We start from the raw sequence: 21,888 nt of genomic DNA on the forward strand, positions 1-21,888 counted from the left end.
TGGCGTGCGGTAGCCGGACAGCTGTCGGGATGCTAATTAGGAGGCAGACATCAGAGGAAGAGGGGGGTGAGGTCGTAATTAATGGCTTAACGATGCAATGCTCTCACAGGCTTAATATAGAGAAAACAGTCTGAGTGACCCTGAAGAGGTGGTGGTGGTGGTGGAGGAGCTATCTGTCAATCAGAAGTCAGATCTCTGCTCGGGGAAGTCCAAGCCTCAGATCAGGCGACTTCTAAGATGTCAATACGAACTTGACGTGCTCACACAGAGCAACAATCTGTAAACATGGCACACGTCTCCCATTCCTTTCATTTCAGTCATCTGACTGCAGGTGTTTCATATCATGAGTTACTGTTTGTTGGCTGTCTTCCCATTTCTTTAGCTCTTTGCACACCAAGTCCGTATTATTGGTTGTTGCACGTTTAAAAATAAGTACGACCTCACGTTGTGTGAATCACGTTTACACACCGACTCTGAAACTTTTGTCCGTCGTTAAAGTTTTCGGAACAAGTTGGATTTTCTGCATTTTTTTCGCATCCGTCAAAAGGCAAAAGAGGGTTGTTTGACCACTCAGAGCCACCGTCCGTGCAAACGTCATCATCCAAATGGCATCTGAAACATTCACTTTACGATAGAGAAATAAAAGAACACAGAGATGCAAAATGTAAAGGTAGATTGTGGCAGGTGATTGCAGAACTAGTGATGTGACGGTGAGGACATTTTCCAACAGTTCACCCATTGGTTTGTGGACTGCGGTTTTGAAGCCTCGAGTTTGGCATTTTGGCCGTCGCCATCTTGGTTTGTTGCAACCAGAAGTGACATGAGAGGGCGGAGCTATGTGCTACCGAACGCTGAATCATTTGTAGGCGACCAAAATGTTACAATTAACTTTGATGAAGTGAAAACAGACTGTGAAAGGGTTAAAGTCGTAAGACAAAAACACGGACGACTCCCAGACCGGACAACGCCGTGGTAGCGACCTGTCAATCACCTGGTAGCCCCGCCCTAAAGCATCCCCTGCTTTATGGTCTATTTGACTCTAAATGGGACCATCATTTACTAAATGAACATCATGCTGTATTGAAGAAGACTTGAAACTAGCGATTGAGACCATAAACTCATGTTTACAATGTTTACTGAGGTAATAAACCAAGTGAGAAGTAGGGTCATTTTCTCATAGACTTCTTTACAATCAGACTTCTTTTATCAGCCAGAGGAGTCGCCCCCTGCTGGCTGTTACAAAGAATGCAGGTTTAAGGCACTTCAGCATTGGCTGCACTTTTCCCTAGAGGTTTGCCACTGGAATTAAATCAGAGCGATCATAACAGTCATAATAGAGCGCTAACCCAACACATCGTCTCTTGCAGTGTGAACAATCAGATACGGAGTGAACTGGAGATTACAAGCAGCCAAAGTCAAGAAGAAGAAGAAGTCAAAGCCATAGCAACCTGCCAGGCAAGCCAAAATATGAAACAAATACCGACCATAAATCACAGTTATTATGCACATCAGAGCATTTTAAAGCAGGATGGAGAGGAGGGTTTAAAACAGTAGAGAGGGGCGGTGCTTACCATTGCTGTGTGTGCCGTTGTCCCTGTCCCACGCCTCCACTATCACCGTGTACCCTCGCTGAAACACAGAGAGAAGGGGGGGAGGTTATCACAGTGCACGCCAATACAGAAACTCAGATATGCCCACTTCAAGACGTAGTCGTGCTCATGATGTGGAAACAGAAACTCAGATATGAGCTGCCGTCACTCATAAACAGACACACACACATTTTGTATAAAAGGTGAGTAACGGTGGGAAAGTAAGCGGCGTTCCCACACTGCTGTCACTGATTAGCTCCCATCTGCCCCAGGCTGGTTAACGAGTGCTCAAAACATTCACTTGGAAAGCAGCACATTTTTCATATTTCACCAGACAGGTCTGCTTTGTTATGATAATCTGGATTCTGAGCCAAAAACTGAACCCAGTTTCCCTTCGTCACTTCTGGATCGGATCATTCTCTCTCCGTCACCTTTTTATTGATCCCAGAGGGCGTAATACGTTTCCCTTCGGCTCCACGGGGAGGTCAGCCCCTGGAGCTATAGCAGGGATTTGATGACTTGCTCAAGGGCACTTTGTGTGGTAATGCATTGATTTCCAATGAGGGAAACTCAGTTTGTTCCTGCCTTCTCCACAGGGATCTGGACTGCCTTTTAATTCTAGTGGCAGGGGAGACACTTGGGATGATGGAGTCAATACTGCTCAGGGTTTCTTGCTACGTATCGTAAAAGAGATATATATGCATTCTCAGTTCTATGCAGGGTTCACTTTATTTAAGCTTTCAATCAACAGACCTTCATCAGAGCAGCTGAATATGTATCGAAAATTACAATCTAAGAAGACTAGACTCACAAGTCGATCTCTAAATGCTTCTCTCAACTAGAGAATGAAGTGGTGACATGTAGAAGTCATGTGCTTGTAAACTCCCGCCAGTAAACGGCTCCAGATCGTGACTCACGGTCGCTAGTTTCATTATTCCTCCAGAATCTCCGGCTCTCTCCCGGCTCCCTCCCCCGTAGCTGCATCCTAGACGACGACCAATAACAGAGCGTTATGGCACCCCACGCATGTAGATAAACGGTTGTGATTGGCCTGTCCGAATCCAGGACATGTACGGGGCGTAGGTTTGTTAGCGGTCGTTCTCGCCGCCGTTCTAGTGACAACTTTGCATCTGAAATCCCATCTCATTCCCAAGATGCCGTCAGCACTCAATACCCTTTAGTGCCAGTATGAAATGCACCATTAACTACAATTTAAACCCATTCGCGGCAACTGGAAACGCTCCGAACGATTCCTTAGGTAGTTTATATGACATCAGTACCTTCACTCCAGCTCTGAAAGACAGAATAGCTGCGGATTGTTAAGAAGTTAATAGTTTATAAAATAAGAGATTGATACTTGACGTCCGTGAATCCATACAATATTACCAGACAAAATATTGCGATACTGTGCTGTATGGATTTTTTCCCCCATCCCTACAGTTTATACAGATAGAGAAGAGCACAACCAGCGCTGCTGGTCAAAACACGTTTGACCAGATGGACTCTGTTCATGGAAGTTCACATATTAAAGAATTTCCTGGAGGAAAAGTAATTCTGAAAGATTACAGAGATTAGATTACATGATCTATTCTCCACTATTTGGTGCTGTGACAGTATTCTGAGGATATTGTGTGTAAAAGCGCAGCATGCCTGCACACTATGCCCTACTTTCCAGAGGAGGCGGACGCCGCCATCCCACAGCAACACACTCAAACTCAGGATTGTTTCAGGTGCAGAGCTATTTTTTTCCTCTTTTTTTTTTTTTCACGGGCATCAGCAAACAAACCGAGACGGAGCTCGCTGTCTGTCAACTGCATGGGGCCGGACAAGCAGCTGTGAGTTCCCATGACCCAAGTGTGACTCAGAGCGACTGAGGGCTGCAGGGAAGATTACAGGGGAGGTTACAAAGTGGTGCTGGGAGAGATTAGAGACACGAGAAGACATGAAACACCGAGGTACAGAGCTGAAGTGCTTTACGGCACGTTAAAGGTCACTTTATGGTACTCACATTTAGGTATGGTGGGTGTGGGAGGGGGTTAGTTCACAGTTTAGAGAGACGGAAAAGATGCAGAGACGACATCACGAGTCAGATATGAGACCGTGTTCTTACAAGTATCTCGTGGTTGCTTTAGGGTGTGTGCACAACAAGCAGGTTTGGAACTGTTTAGGCAGCATTTACTTGTTTAAATTTGGCTTTCATCAGGTGAGAACGATCTCATTGCAAACATGATGAAACTGCACAGAGTTGGTCTCCAGAAAAGAAAAAGTAACTGACATCATCTGCAAGAAACAACCTAGAAGAAAGCAGGCAGGTTGACACTCGCTGACCTGAGAGAAATGAAACCTGGACGTGGAGCAAATGAAAACCTCCTGCCTCTGAACCCTCATGCATCTACTGTATGGACTCTGTCCTGTATCTCCTCCCCCTACTTCCTCCCTGTCAGCCTGACTGATTCAGACAGCGTTGAACTACAGAGCTGGACCGATCTCAGGCACACCTGGTGAACTCACAATGAAATAAAATGTGTGGAAGTGAATCCAGTAAATGTTGCAGACAGGTTTATTGAGGCTGCGAGGTGTCTACGTAATGTCATGTAACTGCCAGAGGGAGCCTGATGCATTCACAGCGGCATGTTTGAAGGTTTTGTTCCTATAGTGTGTGGAGAGCAACGATTTGGCCCAAACAGCAACAACACCACACCCTAACAGATTCATTCATTAACAACTAGAGTCCCCACTAAAAAATCTCTGCCGATCAAACGTGACTATAGGAAGAATTAGTGATGTCAGTTTTTACTTTGTACTGAAAACTGACGATGGCTGAAGGGAGTCATGGAGACACGTTAAATAAACACTCAAATCAACAAGTTGCTCCTCCATTTCTGAGCTCCATCTCACTATTACTTCATGCTTCACGTTCAGCATTAGCTCATGCATTAGCCGCGGCCGCCATGACGGCGGTGGTCGTCCTTCCTTCTTCAGTCAGCTTGGTTCTCTATTGGCTGTCGTTCTCTCCCTCGTGACTGCGTCATCGGCTGTCCTCGGGGTTCCCCACACACAACAGGATATCCCATCGTAAATATTGAACATGTTTAATATTTACGATTTGAAATCGGTGCGTCCAGGATGTAAAAAACACATCTGGAACATCTGGAAAGATCATCTTTAGAACCATCAAACAATGACCATCCGGCCACAGCTGAGCTGTTACATCCTTACGATAAGACAAGATATGGACGCTTTGATCTGCACAGTGACGGTTCTCACACTTTCCCTCTTCACACTGTAAACGCAACTGCCAAAACTATTTAATTCAGGATCTTCTTCCTATAGACTTTATACAACGCACCATCAGCTGGTAGAATTGCAACGGATTTGCGTTGCTAGGCAACCGCTTGGGTACATGTTTACTTCCTGTCAGCTGATGTCATTCACATACACTGCCACAGGTAATAAACTGGGACAAATTTAGTATATAAATGGTCTATATAGTATATAAAACAGTTTTATATCTATGGTCTATATATTGTATATTTGTGACATCACAAATGGACAGAAGTCCTGATGGCTTGTTTCAAAGACACAGTTTCTGAATACGGACTGCGTGTGTATTTCTCTGTGGATTGAGCCTTTCAATACTTTCGCAGTATTCATATAGCACTTAAACCTGCTTCATGATATAAAAGACCACGATATGGGACCTTTAGTAATGATGATAATGGAACATAATACGGTCCCCTTTAACAAAACTGCTGAACTTCAATCAACATTTATTCAACACTGTTATTGTCTGCATTGTCTCTGCAATTTGACCTCTGCATTTAACCCATCCTTGGGACAAAGCTCCCGGGAGAGCTCAGTGTCTCACTCAAGGACACTTGGACATGCAGACAAGGAGTCGGGGATCGAACCGCCAACCTTGCGGTGAAAGGACGACTCGCTCTACCCGCTGAGCTACAGTCACAACGCTCCCTGTTGTTGGCTAACTTCATCGGCCACTATCAGAGCCCAGTTACACCGATAACGATAGTATGTAAAAAGTCCTATCGCCGCCGATTAATCGGTCAACCTCTACTCCAGACGTTGCCCGGACTTCATGTGATTAGCTCCGATCACTAATAACCCCAAAAAACGTCCGTGAGCTCGGCCTGAGGACGGCGGCGCTGACCAGACGGAGGCTCCAGATGACACTGCGGTGATTAATGAGCCCCAGTGAGCGGCACGCAACTCTGTAATGAGTGAGAATAAGTGGACATTATCATAATCAATCTTTCCCTTTGTAATCAATTTTAAATGTCACCGCCGCTGGCTCCCAGACAGATGGGGCTGTCCCACGGCCGCAGAGCAGCGTGTGTGTGTGTGTGTGTTGGGTGTGTGCATGTACATACAGTACGTGTGAGTGTGTGTGACTGAACTCAAGTGTGTGTCCTTGAAGGACGGGAGCTCACGGTGTCGCGTCCCCGCTGTCTGCAGCGAGACGACCTTATGAGACGACTCTGTGTGCTCTTTAAGTGTGTGTGTGTGTGTGTGTGTGTATGTGTGTGTGTGTGTGTGTGTGTGTGTGTGTGTGTGTGTGTGTGTGATATGGGGGTTGGGGGGAGACGTGTTGGGAGACACTTGACACCTCCTAACCAATTTACAGGAGTCAGAGGGATTTGAGTTTTCATTATGCGAGGAGAAGCCAGCCCACTCCTCGCCGCCTTCACCTGTTCAATGAATAAATTACGGCGCGGCAGGAACAGCCGCCAGCAACACACAACTCTACTGAGAGTTTACTGTACTGTACCGGCTGGAGCTGCTCTGTGAACGCTGCTCTCTCTCTCTAGACACGCTAGGAAGATTTATTCCTCTGTACTGCTGCTGCTGCACGTCTCTAACACTTCCTGTCTTGATTTACTCTGTGAAAAACTCTTTATATTTGACTTTGGAGCGTTAACGTGCCGTTAACGTGTGGTTTTCATAAAGTGGCAAACCAATGCCACTTCATTCCCCCTGATTTGGAGAACTACTGGACAGGATGCAGATTAAACCACAATAAAAGCCTCTAATGTTCAATCAAACAGTCCCTGTAATAATACAATTAAAGTCATGTTAGATTAGAAATGAGATTAAATCATTTAAATCCTTTATTCTAGCTGACAATAGCTGTTCACATGTCTACACTCCATGTTTATACTACAATGGGTGGACATGTAGGCAGACGTGTTCACACATGTGGAGGAGTCGGTGCATATGGTCCATGTGTGCAGTCATACATTTTGGATGTCCGCAAAGACGTCCTTGAGGACCGACGCTGACGTGGACAGATTACACAGAGCTGCACATTCAGCTCATAATTCTCTGTATTAAAAAAACACACTACGGAGAAATAGAATGATTATTTGCTTCATCAGTTCATCTTAAATTAAATCCAAATCATTGACAAAGAAAACGCAGTGATTCTGCAAATATTGATATTTCAAATCTTCTGGTCACTGGTGTCTTTTTCATGGGAAAAATCACCTGCAGACACTCAAACTGAACTCAACAGTAAACGACGGTATTCCACCGGGCACACAGCGTCGTACCACACTGGGAGCGTTTCAGAAGCCGAGCGTTTTGCCTGACCGACTTTCAGCATTTTTCCTGGTTATTTGTGCTTCTACCGGTAAGTTACATACAGCAGGAAAACACAATCCATCTCTCGGAGGTTGTAGCAGGATCAGTTTTAAAGTTACAGTGAAGATACTGGCATCATGTGAAACAAGAAAAGCTTACATAAAAGAACATGTCATACTAGCTTGTCTTGAAGGAGGCTCAATAACTTAACTTACTTAATAACTATCAAAACTTACGCTAAATTTTGGCGAGGAAAAACTGTCATTTTCAAAGTCATCCCTTGACCTCTGACCTCCAGATATGTGAATGTAAATGGGTTCTATGGGTACCCACGAGTGACAATATCTGTCATTGTTTTGTGTTGGTAATTGATTTACAATAATAAATATATACATACATTTACATAAAGCAGCATATTTGTCCACTCCCATGTTGATAAGAGGATTAAATACTTGACAAATCTCCCTTTAAGGTTCATTTTGAACAGATAAAAACAGATCAAGATTTGTAGCTGTCGTGATGCGATATGATCGGGAGTCTTCAAAGGGTTGAAAATTGGCCAGGTGCTCTATCCGTTCTGCTTCCTGTCCCGGCTCGGTCTGCTCTGTGCAATCGTAGCAGATTGGAGAACTGATTCTGGGAATCGAAACCTTTGTCTAGACTCGCCCCGTTATAAAGACGTAAGAAGTCCCAGTCACTTTAAACCAGAGCTTTACACCTTAACATGGATTCAAACCAAGAGGAATGTTCCTTTAATTGAACATTCAGAGCAGCAGGGGATTGTTAATGATTAAAAAAAAAAGAAGAAAGAAACCCAATTAACAACTTTCCTGGAGTTGTGATCAGAGGAAAAAAAGCGAAGCAACACCTGTCACGTCACACCTGTTAGTCTATTGACATGAATAAAACATGTGGCTCCCGGCAGAGAGGAGCTTCGATGGTTAATTTAGCACATTATTAACAGAACGAGCCCAGCGCCCCCCCCACCACCACCTCCTCTCTCTAAGGAGGCCTCGCCGCCCCCCCGCCCCCCCGCCCCCAGGAGGCCTCGTTCAGACAGCAAATCTAATCAAAGCTAATCTAATCAGGTCTTTATACGGAGCTGCAGAATGGAATAAATGACCCAATTCACTTTTCCCACACCAAACGCGTGAAAAGCTATTTCTGTCGCTCCGGGTTACGCCGGCTCCTCCAGCGACGGAGAGGAATTCTGGGAATTCGTCTTTTATAGTAAATCGATGCTGCGTATGTTCAGTACAGGAGCAGTGGGAGAAAATACCGCCTTAAATCCATTAGTTAGTCTTCTGAGTCAGGGATATACTCTGTTTTAAATCAGGCTTTTTATTGTTTCCTTAACCAAAATGACTTCAACAACCTAAACCATATAACATAAAGTAATACTGTAACTAGTAATAGTAACTTTAAATTGAATAACAAAGTATTCGAAAAAAGGGAGGGGGGAAAATGGTAATATTAAATTATTATTATTATTATTATTATTATTATAATAATAATAATAATAATAAATAAAACAATAATAAATATAATGAATTAAAATGTTTAATTGTTAAATAAAAGAAAATAATAATAATATCAATAATTATAATAAAGAAAAAAATGAAAATATATCATATTATATTATATTGTTATATTATAAAAATATAATAAATTAAAAATTAAAATTGTTAAATAAAATAAATAAATAAATAATAATAATAAAATATAAATAACTAAAAAAATAAATGAATAAAATAAATTCAAACACCAGATTTGATTCAGTGCTTATAAAAATATGACTAAAATATACAGTAAGATAAATATGACATTTTCTAACTCATTAAGGGAGTATTTCCGCTGCATATTGGATTTTGTTTCCACAATTTCTGTTTGTTCCTCACCAAATTAAAGTGCCAAAGACTTCAATCAAAGCCCAGTGATCTTAGTAAGTCACAGCACGTACAGAGATAAAATCTGAGTACAACACGGTGCTCCGTTTTTTATTACCTCCTCGTCAAATCGCCTGTAATCAGATGCTGCCGCTGAGAATCTGGCTGCACCGACTCAACCTACACTCCCACTGTTACACTGCCTCAACCACAGTACACAGCGCAGTATATACCGTGTACCACGACGTCGTCTTATCCTTTACCACTTCACCTCGTATCACAACCACAACTGCTGCTTATCGCTCATCTCCCGACTCCTAATCTTAGACTTTATGAATGCATTGTCTCCGTGGAGGTGCATGCAGTACAACAGGTAGCGTGCATTAATTCTAAGAAGAAGCTGACTTTATTGGTGCAACATAGTCCCCATAATCTGAACATGTCTTGTACATATTTAAGGCTTTCCAGTAACAGTTGTCAAAATGGACCGTCTGACAGATTCCCTACGAGCTCGTGTGATACTGGGAATGTGTCTGTGACCAGTTCACATGCTTGGCTGAAGCTGCTGATTCGATAACAGGCTGTAAACAGAGTGAAGTGGAAGAAAAGATTAGAAAGAGAGAGAGAGTGAGTGAGAGACAAATTCAGACCAACCGTGACCGTTAAAGTCCACAGTGATTCGCTGAGGAAGTTCAGTAGGTTTTCACAGCCTGGTTGAGACTTTGAAATGATACGGACGTGGGTGAATGTATGCCAGTCCTTTGGAACAGAAACCTGCTACACAAAACCAGCATCACAGGTGTAAAGACGCCAGAGGCGGGACCAAGTCATTGTTTTGCACGTCGCAAGTAAGTCTGATGTCTTTGCACTCAAGTCCCAAGTGAAGACTGACAAATCCCAAGTCCTAAACTTTGAGTTTGGGGTCCTAAACAAGTCACCGAATGTAAAAACACCCTTCAGCAACAAACAACAAAAGATAGAAATTCAGTTTGCTCAGTTCAGTTCAGGTTTTTTTTTTTCATGCGAGTGAATCCTCTTGCCAAACAAATCGATAAAGGATCTCTCGCTGTTGGAGTTACCTCCTGTAAAAATGTCTTATTCAGCGTTCGGTTGTGCTTAGCTCCGCCCTCTCTCGTTTCCCTTCTGGTTGCAAATAAAGATGGCACACTCAAGGCTTCAAAACTGAAGTCTACAAAGCAGTGGGTGACTCCACGGTGACTACGTCCACTTCTGTTTTGGATATATATGTTGTCATCTCCGCTGACAAACGACCAGTTTTGCTGTTTAGGTTTGAGGACGAGTCAGTTCGTCTTTATGCAGATGACCTACAGCGACTGTTGCTGCTGATGTTTGTACACTCGTTAGTTGTATTTTATCGTTACTGTATTACACTCATATTGCTTATATTTCTGCACTTCTATTGTTCAGACTCTGCACTTTTAATCGCTGATATTTATTACTTATCGTGCCTTATTTATTCCTGCTAAATATATGTGAAGTATTTTCAACTTAATGCACCATTTGAGGTTGATTTCAGGGAAGAGAAATCAAATGTCACCACAAAGAAAGTGGGACTCATACGTGATGAAATGTTATTACATGCTCCCCTGGTTTCTCTTGGATTTGGTTGCTCTAGTTTCTGAAAAGTTGTGAAAGATCTGCAAATCCGGTGGACGTGACTCTCTGGGAGGATACAGGAACACCACCAGCTGCTGAGATGCATGCTAAATACGACTATTCCTCCTCGTCTCCTAACAACTGGATGCAGCTATAAATTCAGAGCTGCGTGTGAAGCGAGAAGTCAACACCTGAAGCAGGCGTGAATACCAGATTCAGCATGAGAGCAGCACAAGAGAGGCCTTATGTAAACGCACTCAAATCCACTCCTGACATTTCGCCCCGGCGCAGCTGCCCTCCCTCTATCTCCGCTTCCATCTCTCTCTCTTCCAGCTCCCTCACTCCCTCCCTCCACTCGTCTTGATAACTCAATATCTGGGCACAAAAGGCCGAGGTATAAAGTCATTGTTCCCGCTGAAAGGTGCGGGGACAAAGAGGTTAAGGCAGCCCTCGTTTTCCACAGCGCCGCCGGGAAAGTGATATTCACGCCGTGGGAAAACCCCCCCCGACCGGCTCCTTCATCATTGATCCACCTGAGCGCAGATGTGACGAATGAACGGCTTCTCCTGCACCCGACAGCAAATAAGGCTCTTCATGTGGAGGCGAGGAGGAAGGAGAGAAACCAGTTAGCTGCGTGCAACATAAACTCTGACTGTTGTTTGAACGTAAACTCTTCAGTGAGAGGAAAAACTTTTACGATTTTGAACTTGATTTTTTTAATGCCAGAATCGATATATTTGCTTCATTTGATTCTATGTGGAGGTAGAAGGAAGTTAAAACTTGTATTGTTGTAGTCTGATTAACGTAACGTCATATCCGTTCCGTATCCGTCAACCAAAACAAACCTCAGCGAGCTGAAACAACAGAGAAAATAGAAGACGACGGAGGATCAGCGTGGATACGACCTGCACCCTCACATGTTAAATCCAGCGTGGTAAACGTTGCGGTCGAGCCGGCCGTCGCTCTCGTCTCCGTGGTCAAATGGGCATACGCTACGACTGTAGAGCACCCAGATACTGACATTTATGTTAAATGCATTGAAACGGCCCCGATGGAGCTGACCATGGATGGATAAAGAGAACGGAGCTGACGGGAGAGCTAGAGACCACCTTGGAGAAGTTAGAGGAAGTAGACGACGTCCGGTTTTCAAAATAAGGTGTTAAAGGGAACTGTATATACAAAATACATATATGGAAATCAGATTGATTGGATTATATTCACCAGAAGTTTAAAACATTACATGTCCCTTATAAATTAAAAAGAAAATATCACTAATTTGTGAGGGAACACATCCGTATCAGATCGGTACTCGGTACTAATATCAACCCAAAACTTCCACCAGCAGAGATCTTAGACACGTGGTGGATTCAGAAGTGTGTGAGAGTGTTACGATGGTTTCTCCATGAAGCGGGAGGTTGGGTAACGGAGGTTACTGACAGAGATGTGTTGAGAAACCCTGCTGAACCTTCACCCAATCCCTCTGGAGAGGACAGGCTGCATGACATGTTGCAGCAACGTACAGTAGAAGAAGAAGAACGCTGTAGGAACGCTTCCATCAGATCTGCCCTGTTTGATTTCTTCATCATACTATTGGAAAGCCAGATGATGAGTCAGGGGTGCGTTCATGATAAGCATGTTTGCAGCGGTTTACTTGGAATGTTTACTCCTTTAGTTCGGTTTATTTGTCTGTGAAATGAATGGCGTTTTAGGAATTCATCCATTTCCAGCTACTACTTCATGTGCTCTTTACTGGGATAAACAACAGGAGGAGGAGGAGAAAAAATTACCCAGAAATCTGTCATGCTTAGCTGAAAATAAACTGCAAAAACAAAAATCCCCCTTAAACGCCAGGGGGGGCCTTTTAAAGAATGAAAATAGCAAAATAATTTTAATTATAAAGTACACTGTAACAGCATTTCTATGTTAAATAGGCCTTTTAATTTTTACTTTTAATTCTCAGGAAAGATAACTGAATAATTCGGGGCGTGAACTTGTGTGAATCTCTGGTATGAACTAATATTCATCAGTTTTTATTGATTGATTCATTCTTTTTTTTTGTTGCCCTGCTTGAGTATTTCTCTCAGTTAGCTCTCTCCTTCTCTCACTCACTGAAGGTCCTTTTTTTCGCGCCACGACGGCTTTTCGCTGTAACGAGTAAAGCCTGACTTGTCTGCTGCAGGCTGCAATGTGCGGCGAACGCAGCTCAAACCGTGTTGCATCAGTTGCGAGCGTAAATATATCTAAGCAGCTCTCATTTGGACAACTCTGTTGTCATCCGGGTGGAAACAGTAGAGCTTATACACGCTATACAGTAGGCTTGCCCCGGTAGTCGGTGTTACACGGTGTTCGGGCACACACCGATTACATTACGTACCCACCGCCCCAATTGTCGTTTTGCTTTTGTTTACAGAAATAAAACCCATTTAGTTCATTTTGGCATGTCAGCGCCATGTTATGAATAGATAATCAGGCAACGGATGCTACAGACTGACAGTAAAAGTATCTGCTGCGTACATAGTCTCAACACAGAGTAGCAGGAGTCAGATTTCACACACGGGACGAGAGAGAGAGTTGAAAGACAAGACGATGGAGGAGGATTTGGTGTCGAAGCATAAAGCAAAAGCGCCTATTTCAGATTTAACCCTAATGCTAAAAGGGAACCAAAACGTTAATGAGGCAATCGCCGTGAGGAGGATGGAGCCGTCACAGCTGCAGCTGTGGCCGGTGGAAACCTGCAGCCCCGCAGCAAAAGCTCTACCGGAGAGGCCGGACGCACCGCCATCACGTTAAAGATCAAAGTCAGCGCTCTACACATGACGCTGTGCTTCTGACTCCATGTAAGTTTGGTTCATACGCTAGCTCACAATGTGAGCCTGAATGAGCCGGATACAAAAAGATCTTCTCCCCACTCTGCTCACTCGGACCAAAGAAAGCAAACTGTCGGTGTGATCACACCCTCAAAGCGAGCAAAACAAGCTAACCAAAACGGGAACACAGAGAGCCAAATGATTTCTAACGCTCAAAATATGTATCTACGGAGAGAAAGACGGACAAGATAAACAAGAGATACATGAAGAAACACAGCAACAATGGAGGGTTTGGTCATCTACAACTTCTCCCATCCTGCACTGCTTCTCTTTCCTACGCTGTCAGTGAGGTCCAGCTGGGCTCCATTAGCCCGGTGAACAACTACCGGGAGTCAAGTGGGAAATTAAAGCTGCGTTTGTGTCTCATGCTTTAATCACCTCAGAGCTCACCGTGCATGCATTTCATTAGCTCTGCCTCTCCTGAACACACACATGTACATTAGGACCTGGTGTTAGCATGTCATCTGTAAGTGGATATCTGATCTGAAAAGGTGTAAATGCACACAGAACGCACTGCAACTGGATCAGCGAAACCATATCTGGAGGTGGCCTGTTTACACTGTTTACACTGTGATCACATCTCAGCAGCTGTGAAAGACGTCTGTAGATTTTGTCCATATTCTTAAAGAAACAAAAAGCACCAAAACGTGGACGAGATAACAGGACGCTTAATAATGATAATAACAGGTGTAAATAAGGTCACACACATCACACACACGTTGACGTGCAAACACACACATGCGTGAAACTGATCTGCACATACTGTTCACATGCACACAGCGGAGCTTGGCGACGATTCAATAACATACCACGGCTACGTAAAAAAAAAAAATACTGGCTCCTGATTGGCTGGCAGGTGTCCATTGAAGCTGTAGGCCTATATCAGGTTATCTCAAACATAGTGCAAGTTTAACCACTCGCTTCTAAATCAGTGCTCAGTGCAGGATAAACTAGAGGTAACCGTAGCAACCACGCTAATGCATCATCAGCAGTTGAGAGGTCATGATGCTTCGCTCACATTGTGGTGCTCTTTGCCTCTTTCTATGTATATAGTATAAGGACACTTGGTAGGCCAGCTGACCAATCAGAGCAGACAGAGTTAAAGGAAACGCTACTGCGCCTGCTCTATGGGCCCGATGGATGAGGAAGATCTCTGGATGATCCGGGTACTTTATCAGTCGGCAGTCGATCCATTTTGGCTTCATGCGCCACTGAGCAACTCTCATAGGAATGAACGCAGTTCCGCCTTCGACGCTGTATCCAGTTCTCTTAATCCATGATGTAAACATGTTCTAGTAGAAACCAAAATACAACTATGAACCTGAAAAGAAGCATAATAGTTCCTCTTTAACTTCTCCTCATGTGATTTTGACTGCTCTGGGAGTTTAAACTAAAACTAAAGTTGTAACTCTGAAATGTATTTTACGTTGTGGGGAACTGTGAGAACATATTTATCTCTAAGTGCACAAAGCTGCCCCTATACACACACACACACACACACACACACATCAGTCACACACACACACAGATCAGTCACACATAAAACCAGATCCAGCAGCAGCATCGACAATCGATCAGCGGTTCAGACTGAGCAGCTAATCGCACATTTTATCCACCTCAGAGTCAGGTCAGCTGACACGGGAAGCAGCGACAGACAGCGTGGGAAAGACGAGCAGGTTAACCGAGCGGAGAGCTTTTTCAACCGCCTCGCCCGGCCGCCACACACACACCACGTAACGGAGCCCTGCTGTGGCCCGCTGCAGGCTTTTAGGCTTATTAAAGACACACGGAGGGTGCAGAGGGAGCAGGTGCGGGGGGGGGGGAGGTTTTATGGTCTGGATTTGGTGTTTTACAGAGAGAAACATGTTCCAGGTCAACATATATGCTTCATGAGAGAAATGATTTTCATGTTTCAAAGTCATGCATGCATGAAGAAAAGGAGAACTGTCTCTTCAGTCCTCTGGAGAGCAGATCACTAGCTGGACAGTGCCAAGAAAGTCTGTTCAAACCAGACTCGATGCACACAAAGAGAAGTTACTGCAACCTGCACAGAAAAGTCCAAAACTAGAGCTGCTGATAGCTGACTACATCAGGTCTCTTGAGTTAAGACAGCCCCATAAACTGGGACATGAATAGTTTCAGTATAAAAGATCTTTGCACACCTAGCCCATATTTTTCATCTGCATGTTTTTAATCCGTCATCCGATAACAACCCTGCACACTCCGATGCGTTTTATTATTCTCTTCATTGCGAAAATTCACAATACCAGACAAAACTGAATTAAATACGTGGGGCGATGGATCGTTTAGCTGCCTATAGAGCACAGTCACTACTGTCTCATCTTTCCTACATCCTTCGTTTTCCCAGATTCCAAGCTGTTCTGCAATCAGCCTCCACAATCTACCTTTAAATTCAGCATCTGTGTATTCTTTTATTTCTTTATCATAAAGTGCTTTATGCTGGGAGACAAAGTGAATCAGGGTAGTGTCCAGAACTGGTCGTTTAAGCGGTGACGTATCCTATCGTAGAATGCACCTGATTGGTCCCTGGTTTTCTGCTCGCCGTGTCAAACAGGAAACAACACGGCGGCCTGCTCCTAAACTTTCTGTTATTCCGTCTAAACTATCCAATAAGCGAGAAATAGTCTCTGCCACTGCTGAATCTGGTTTCATTTTACAACTAGATCTTCTAGTTTCAAAGCTCAGTCCAAGTTTCGTGAGCCGGACGCGTCTCGCTGGACGAACTCATTTGCATAAAGGACTGTTCCCGCCTTTTCATTTAGAAAGAGCAACGGCCAATAAGGAAAGTCCAACACTCGGAAGACCAATCATGTAACTTCATCACTCAGTGACAGACCAAAAACATATGACAACATATTATCTCTGATTACGAGAGAACAGAGTCGACTGAGCTACTTCGTTCAGTCGGTCTCTACCTGTCATATACTGTCTGCAGATATCAGGCTCGTGTGAAGAAGCTCCATCAGCAGGAGAACATGAATTACTTTATGAAACTGGATCTGATGGTTTTACTTAGTCACAGCATCTGGTTCTGTTGTTGCACAACTGTTTTGCATGTGTAGGTTTAAAAATAGGACATTTTAGTCTTTCTACATTTTTTGCAGTATCATAAAATGCTGATTGGTAAAAATATGCACGTGGCTGCAAAGAAACAATGGTTTTTGAATCTACTGTGGCAGATGGACAAAAAGGTCATTTCCAACCCTGAATATACCACATCAATACTCTCATTTACCTAACACACAACCGAACACGCCAACCCTACACCTCCATTCACGTGAGCGTCACACACTCCTCTTTTCCCAAAACCAATCAACCATAAAAGCATCACCAAACCGAGAGGAGCTCCTGATGGGAGAGCGGGCGGGCGAGCGCAAGCCAAGGACGCACTCGGCAAATGAGCCAAACGAGCCAAACCGCCCCGGCAGTGACGGCAGCGAGGACGCCACCGACAGAGAGGACGACTCCAACATTGCACTTTGTGATTGCTCAGTGATACTCCTCCGAGTGAGCTGATCTTTTGCTGTAATCATAGCCTGTTTTCCTAATGCTATTTCACTAAAACATTTATTCCAGGAGGAGGAGGAGGAGGAGGAGGAGGAGGTGGTCTCCAAACAACAGCTGTTCCACCTCTGTCCTCTCAGATCTGCCAGGCTGAGGGGGGGAAAGAGAGGGGGCAGAGGAGGAGTGGGGGAAAAGAAACGGGCCATGAAACTGAAGGAGTACGCACCCTTGATCCTTGATTTACTCACAGAGGGGTGAGGGGAGGACAGCAGCTCTAAAAATACCCCATAAGGAGAGAGAGAGAGAGAGAGAGAGAGAGAGAGAGACAGAGACTGGGGACGGTTCGGGTGAGAGGAGGAGGAAGAGGAGAAGAAGTAAATGCTTGTTTTTGCTTCACTCACTACTGTAAAAAAAAACATCTGAAGTTTCTGCATCCTAAAAATACACCTCCCTCGTGACAGAAACCTCACAAGGAAGAGGGGGCTGCTTCCTCTCTTCCTCCCCATCATCATCCCTCCTTCCCTCCTTCCCTCGCTCCATCGGTCAATCCCTCCCCCGTCCCCTCCATCCCTTTCATGAAACAAGATGTCACTAAAGACCCAAACAGCCCGAGGGGTTAACATGGAGGGGAATGATCAGAACAATGTCCTCCTTTTTTATTTCTTCCAGCAGCTAATTCATGTCAGGACCAGTGGCCCAGATACTGGGGCCGACCGAAGGAGTCCACTATAGCAGCACCAGAGGCTACAGGCCACGGCCTCACACACACACACACACACACACACACACACACACACTGTTAGCGACTGTCAGCGCTGTCTGTTGGCCAACAACATGCCACAGTACAAACTAGAGTCTGCGGTAGGAGGACTAGGTTTGGTGAAGTACGAGGAGACATCTGTCAAACATGATTTTATTTACAAGACTTCCTGAGCGAGCTCTGCAATCTGCACGATACACAACAACAGCCTCTATTCTTAGAGAGGGGAACCTCAGAGGAGGGATCCCTCTTCCAGGATCGACAGGCACGCATTCAAAACAATGGTTCAATTATAATACCATTAGTGGATTCAAGTGACTGATTAAAGTCATCCGTCAAGAAAAGAAATACCAAATATTCTCTTCAAATGTGAGAACGTGCTGCTTTTTATTTTTATTTTTTTCATTACTGCTACTATTTATGGTATCAAAATTTCTCAAATAGGTGTTTTTATTTATAAGATACTTTTTGGTGAAGGGAATATTCCTGAGCAGTATTTTAAAACACATTCTTACTCAACCCCATCAGTCTCTAGATCTTCATCCTCCTAAATTCTTTCACTACTAGAGGTCAGTTTTCCATTAGATTTAGAGCAGGGGTGTCAAACATACGGCCCGAGGGCCAGAACTGGCAAAGGGTCCAATCCGGCCCACTGGATGACTTTGCACAGTGAAGTATGAGATTTTCATTTTTCAAGCCTCACTTTGAGATATTTTGTCAAAATTTAAGTAAAAAACATTATTGATATTAAGTCAAATGTATGACTTTTTAAGTCAGAATAATGACCTTTCACACCACAACTATGAGATACTAGTAAGAATTATCATAGGAAGTCATAATTATGAGAATTAAGCAGTTAAACTTGACTTTACTTAAACTCAGGGAGCCAAACTTAAGAGATACGAGTCACAAAGTTATGAATCTTAAATGTCAAAAGAATGAGATTTTCATTTTTCAAGTTACATTTTTTTGATATTTTGTCACATTTATGACTTTTTATGGGAATTCAGTCCAGATTTTAAGTTTAAAAAAAGTCAAAATTTTGACATAGTAATCCAAACTTATTGATATTAAGTCAAATGTATGACTTTTTATGTAATAATTAATTCCAATTTCGCAATAAAATGCACTTCTATTTTCTATTTTGGGTGGATTATCCATTAATTGTGGATGTTTTCAGGATGTACTTTGCATTCTGGGAACTACTGATGGGCAATTTTCACTAGGTAAAGTGTATGAATTCTTCAATGCAGAGGTGCACAGCAGATGTTTCATTCAAACAGCCGGTGGAAACTTCACGAGACGTCTAGAGAACTGATTTAAAAGCATGAGGTGTGATGACATTTTTAAAAAAGCCTCCAACTGCTTCGACCTTGACGGCCTCATCAGAAGAAGCTGCTGAACACTGATACCCTCCTTCCTTTGTGCCTCCCTCACACGCACGCACACACACACACACACACACACACACACACGCACACACACACTCCTCCACCCCCCCCTCCCGGGCGGATAGTGGAAAATACTGACCCCACACACACGCCGAGTGAGACAATGACCCAATAACGGATAGAGCGTGAACCTGAGAGGCGGCGAGGTAAAGGCATCCCCCGGCCCAGATTGACCGAGGATCTTCACTTGTTTGAGTAGTCGGTGACACCGATACCCGCCGCCTGTGTCACACACAACTTAGTGGTAACCGTATCCGCCCCGCAGGGCCCCAACTTACTACTTCCATCTTCCCCTCCGCTGACAGCTGACCATGAGGAGTGATGAATGGAGAGGTCACGTAGCCGGCCGAGCACACGGAGCACCCGATACGTTCGATATGACATGAACACACAGACGGACGTTCTGCTTTTTCACAGCAAGAATGTCAGAAATGAGCTTTGACGCTCAATGATTGCATATCAACGCGTCCACTCATTTCAAACACTTTCTAAAAGCGATTACATGTTTTGCTTTTGTAAATATGCAAAAATCCAGCAAACAGCTGCTGATTATTTTCTTTTTTTCATCGGTAAAAAGTCCAAACTTTAAGACAAATGTCCATCACACATTCACTGAGTCCAATTCAAGTCTTCAAACTGCTTATATCATCTGAGCAACCACTGAAAAAACTCTAATTCACATCAATATGAAGCAGAGAAAAAGAACAAATCCTTAAATTGGAGAAGCTGCAACCAGGATTTCTATTTTTTCTTCATACATTCAAATATCTCCAAGTCATTTTTGTCTATCGTTGAGTCCTAAAAGTAAGTTATTTTCTTCTTATTTCAACCAATTTCCAATAAAAATCTGTCAGAAAATGGAAAAAATCAACACATTTAGATGGATTTCTGCACTGCAATCAATAAAAAATATACCAAATTGTATAAAATACTTGAAACAAGCTTCTGAAATCTCACTTTTATGAAGAAAATATGACTTTAGAACTCAATAAAAGCTAAAATGACTCGTGAGATGGAAGTTCCTGGAGTGTAACTAACTAGTAAATGATTGATTATCTGAAGAGTCAAACTATTAGTTGCACAAGCTAATAGAAAGTTGTGATATTGTCAGTATTTATGGAGACATGATGTATTTCAACTTCATCTCTGTTTTGACAGCTCACTCAGCTGTTGTGGGAATCAAACTTGTGACGTTTCCCTCCTCTCTCCATTAAAGCTGGCTGATACAGATCTCTGAGTGGAGCAGCAGTGTTCATAAAGCTCTGATTGTGAGGACTGTTCCTGTTTCCCACGCTGGCTCTCCACATTAAGGAGGTTGTGATTGGCTGCTGCTCTGTTTAGATAAGATAATCAGTTACCTACCACTTCTTAATCAACACTCATCCTTATCCCCCCCTTCAAACGCTCTCCCCCCTCCACACACTGTAACTGAAGCCGCACACACACAGCAGCTTGTTTGGTAACTCATCAAACCGAGAAACAACTGTGCGTAAAAGTCATGCGTCATGCGCACTCATGGCTTGATCAGAAACACACAGACATTCAAAGCAAAATGCTCCAAGAGAGGAATGTGATCTCTCTCTCACGAGATGTCTGATCGTGTACAGACGCCAAGAGTTGCCACGCGGAGGGAAAGAATGAGCGGCACGCAGAGACAGAAAAATGCGCCAAAATTGTGCCAAATCACACAGTGTGGGAGCTGGGGTGTGTGCGATCATGATTCAACACCAAAACATCCAAACTCCCTTTGATAATCCTACATGTCTGGAATATTATTAACGTGAAATCATGTTTTATGATGTGATGAAATGATCCAAGTGAAGATTTTAACAAGAATTCCAACAACAGCAACTCGTCACATTTGGGCAATTTTTTCCACATAAAACTGTCAGACCCCCATATGAGAACTATGAGGACTTTAAACATGCACTATCTGCCTTTAAACATGCACTATCTGCAACCATCTTGGACTCTAACCACTAGCGCACTTTACACTATACATCCTATATACAACTTTATAGACTGCACATATTACATTTATGTATTGACGGACTGTACACACTATGTTCACCCATTCACTCTGTATCTTTTATATCTCTATTATTGTTTGTATAATGTTTGTATACCTTTATACCTCTCCTGTGTTTCACTCTGTTTGCTGATGACACCTGAATTTCCCTCCGGGGATTAATAAAGGTTCATCTTATCTTATCTTATCTTAAATAAAGATCCACTTACCGGCCAGGCGAACATAAAGGGGATGGTGATCTTGCCGGCCTCATTGTTCCGGTTCTGTCCGGTTTTCTGTCCGCCCTTGAACTGAAAAGTATTCCCACCGATAACCTTAGTAGTTTCCGAGCCGTAGGTGCACGGTCCGTTGGGCACGACCTCCGATTGGTATTCCTTTAAACACACTCTGAAGTAGGTGTCGCACTCGTCCTCTCCGCACTGACCCTCCGACGCGCTCTGCTCCGCGTCGCAGCAGTCTCCGTTCAGCAGCTGCCCTTGGGGGTTCTCCACCGAGATCAACTGCAGCTCGAAGTTACCCGTGGAGTGAGACACCTGAGGGTGGAGACAGGAGAGTGAGGAAAGGGC

General features: G+C 43.7%; 1 protein-coding gene across 2 annotated transcripts in view; it reads right to left on the bottom strand.

The window, feature by feature from the left end:
• Window positions 1–21,888, bottom strand: part of LOC141782958 (protein jagged-2-like) — a 66,461-nt gene that overhangs the window by 41,846 nt on the left and 2,727 nt on the right. For both annotated transcript variants that reach the window (XM_074659799.1, XM_074659800.1), the window contains exons 2-3: window positions 21,532–21,855; window positions 1,572–1,629 (exon numbers count right to left, since the gene is read on the bottom strand). In XM_074659799.1, coding sequence (XP_074515900.1) covers window positions 1,572–1,629; window positions 21,532–21,855 — 382 coding nt within the window. The remainder of the gene's footprint in view (window positions 1–1,571; window positions 1,630–21,531; window positions 21,856–21,888) is intronic.

This window comes from Sebastes fasciatus, chromosome 15 (assembly GCF_043250625.1).
Source record: "Sebastes fasciatus isolate fSebFas1 chromosome 15, fSebFas1.pri, whole genome shotgun sequence".
Lineage (NCBI taxonomy): Eukaryota > Metazoa > Chordata > Actinopteri > Perciformes > Sebastidae > Sebastes > Sebastes fasciatus.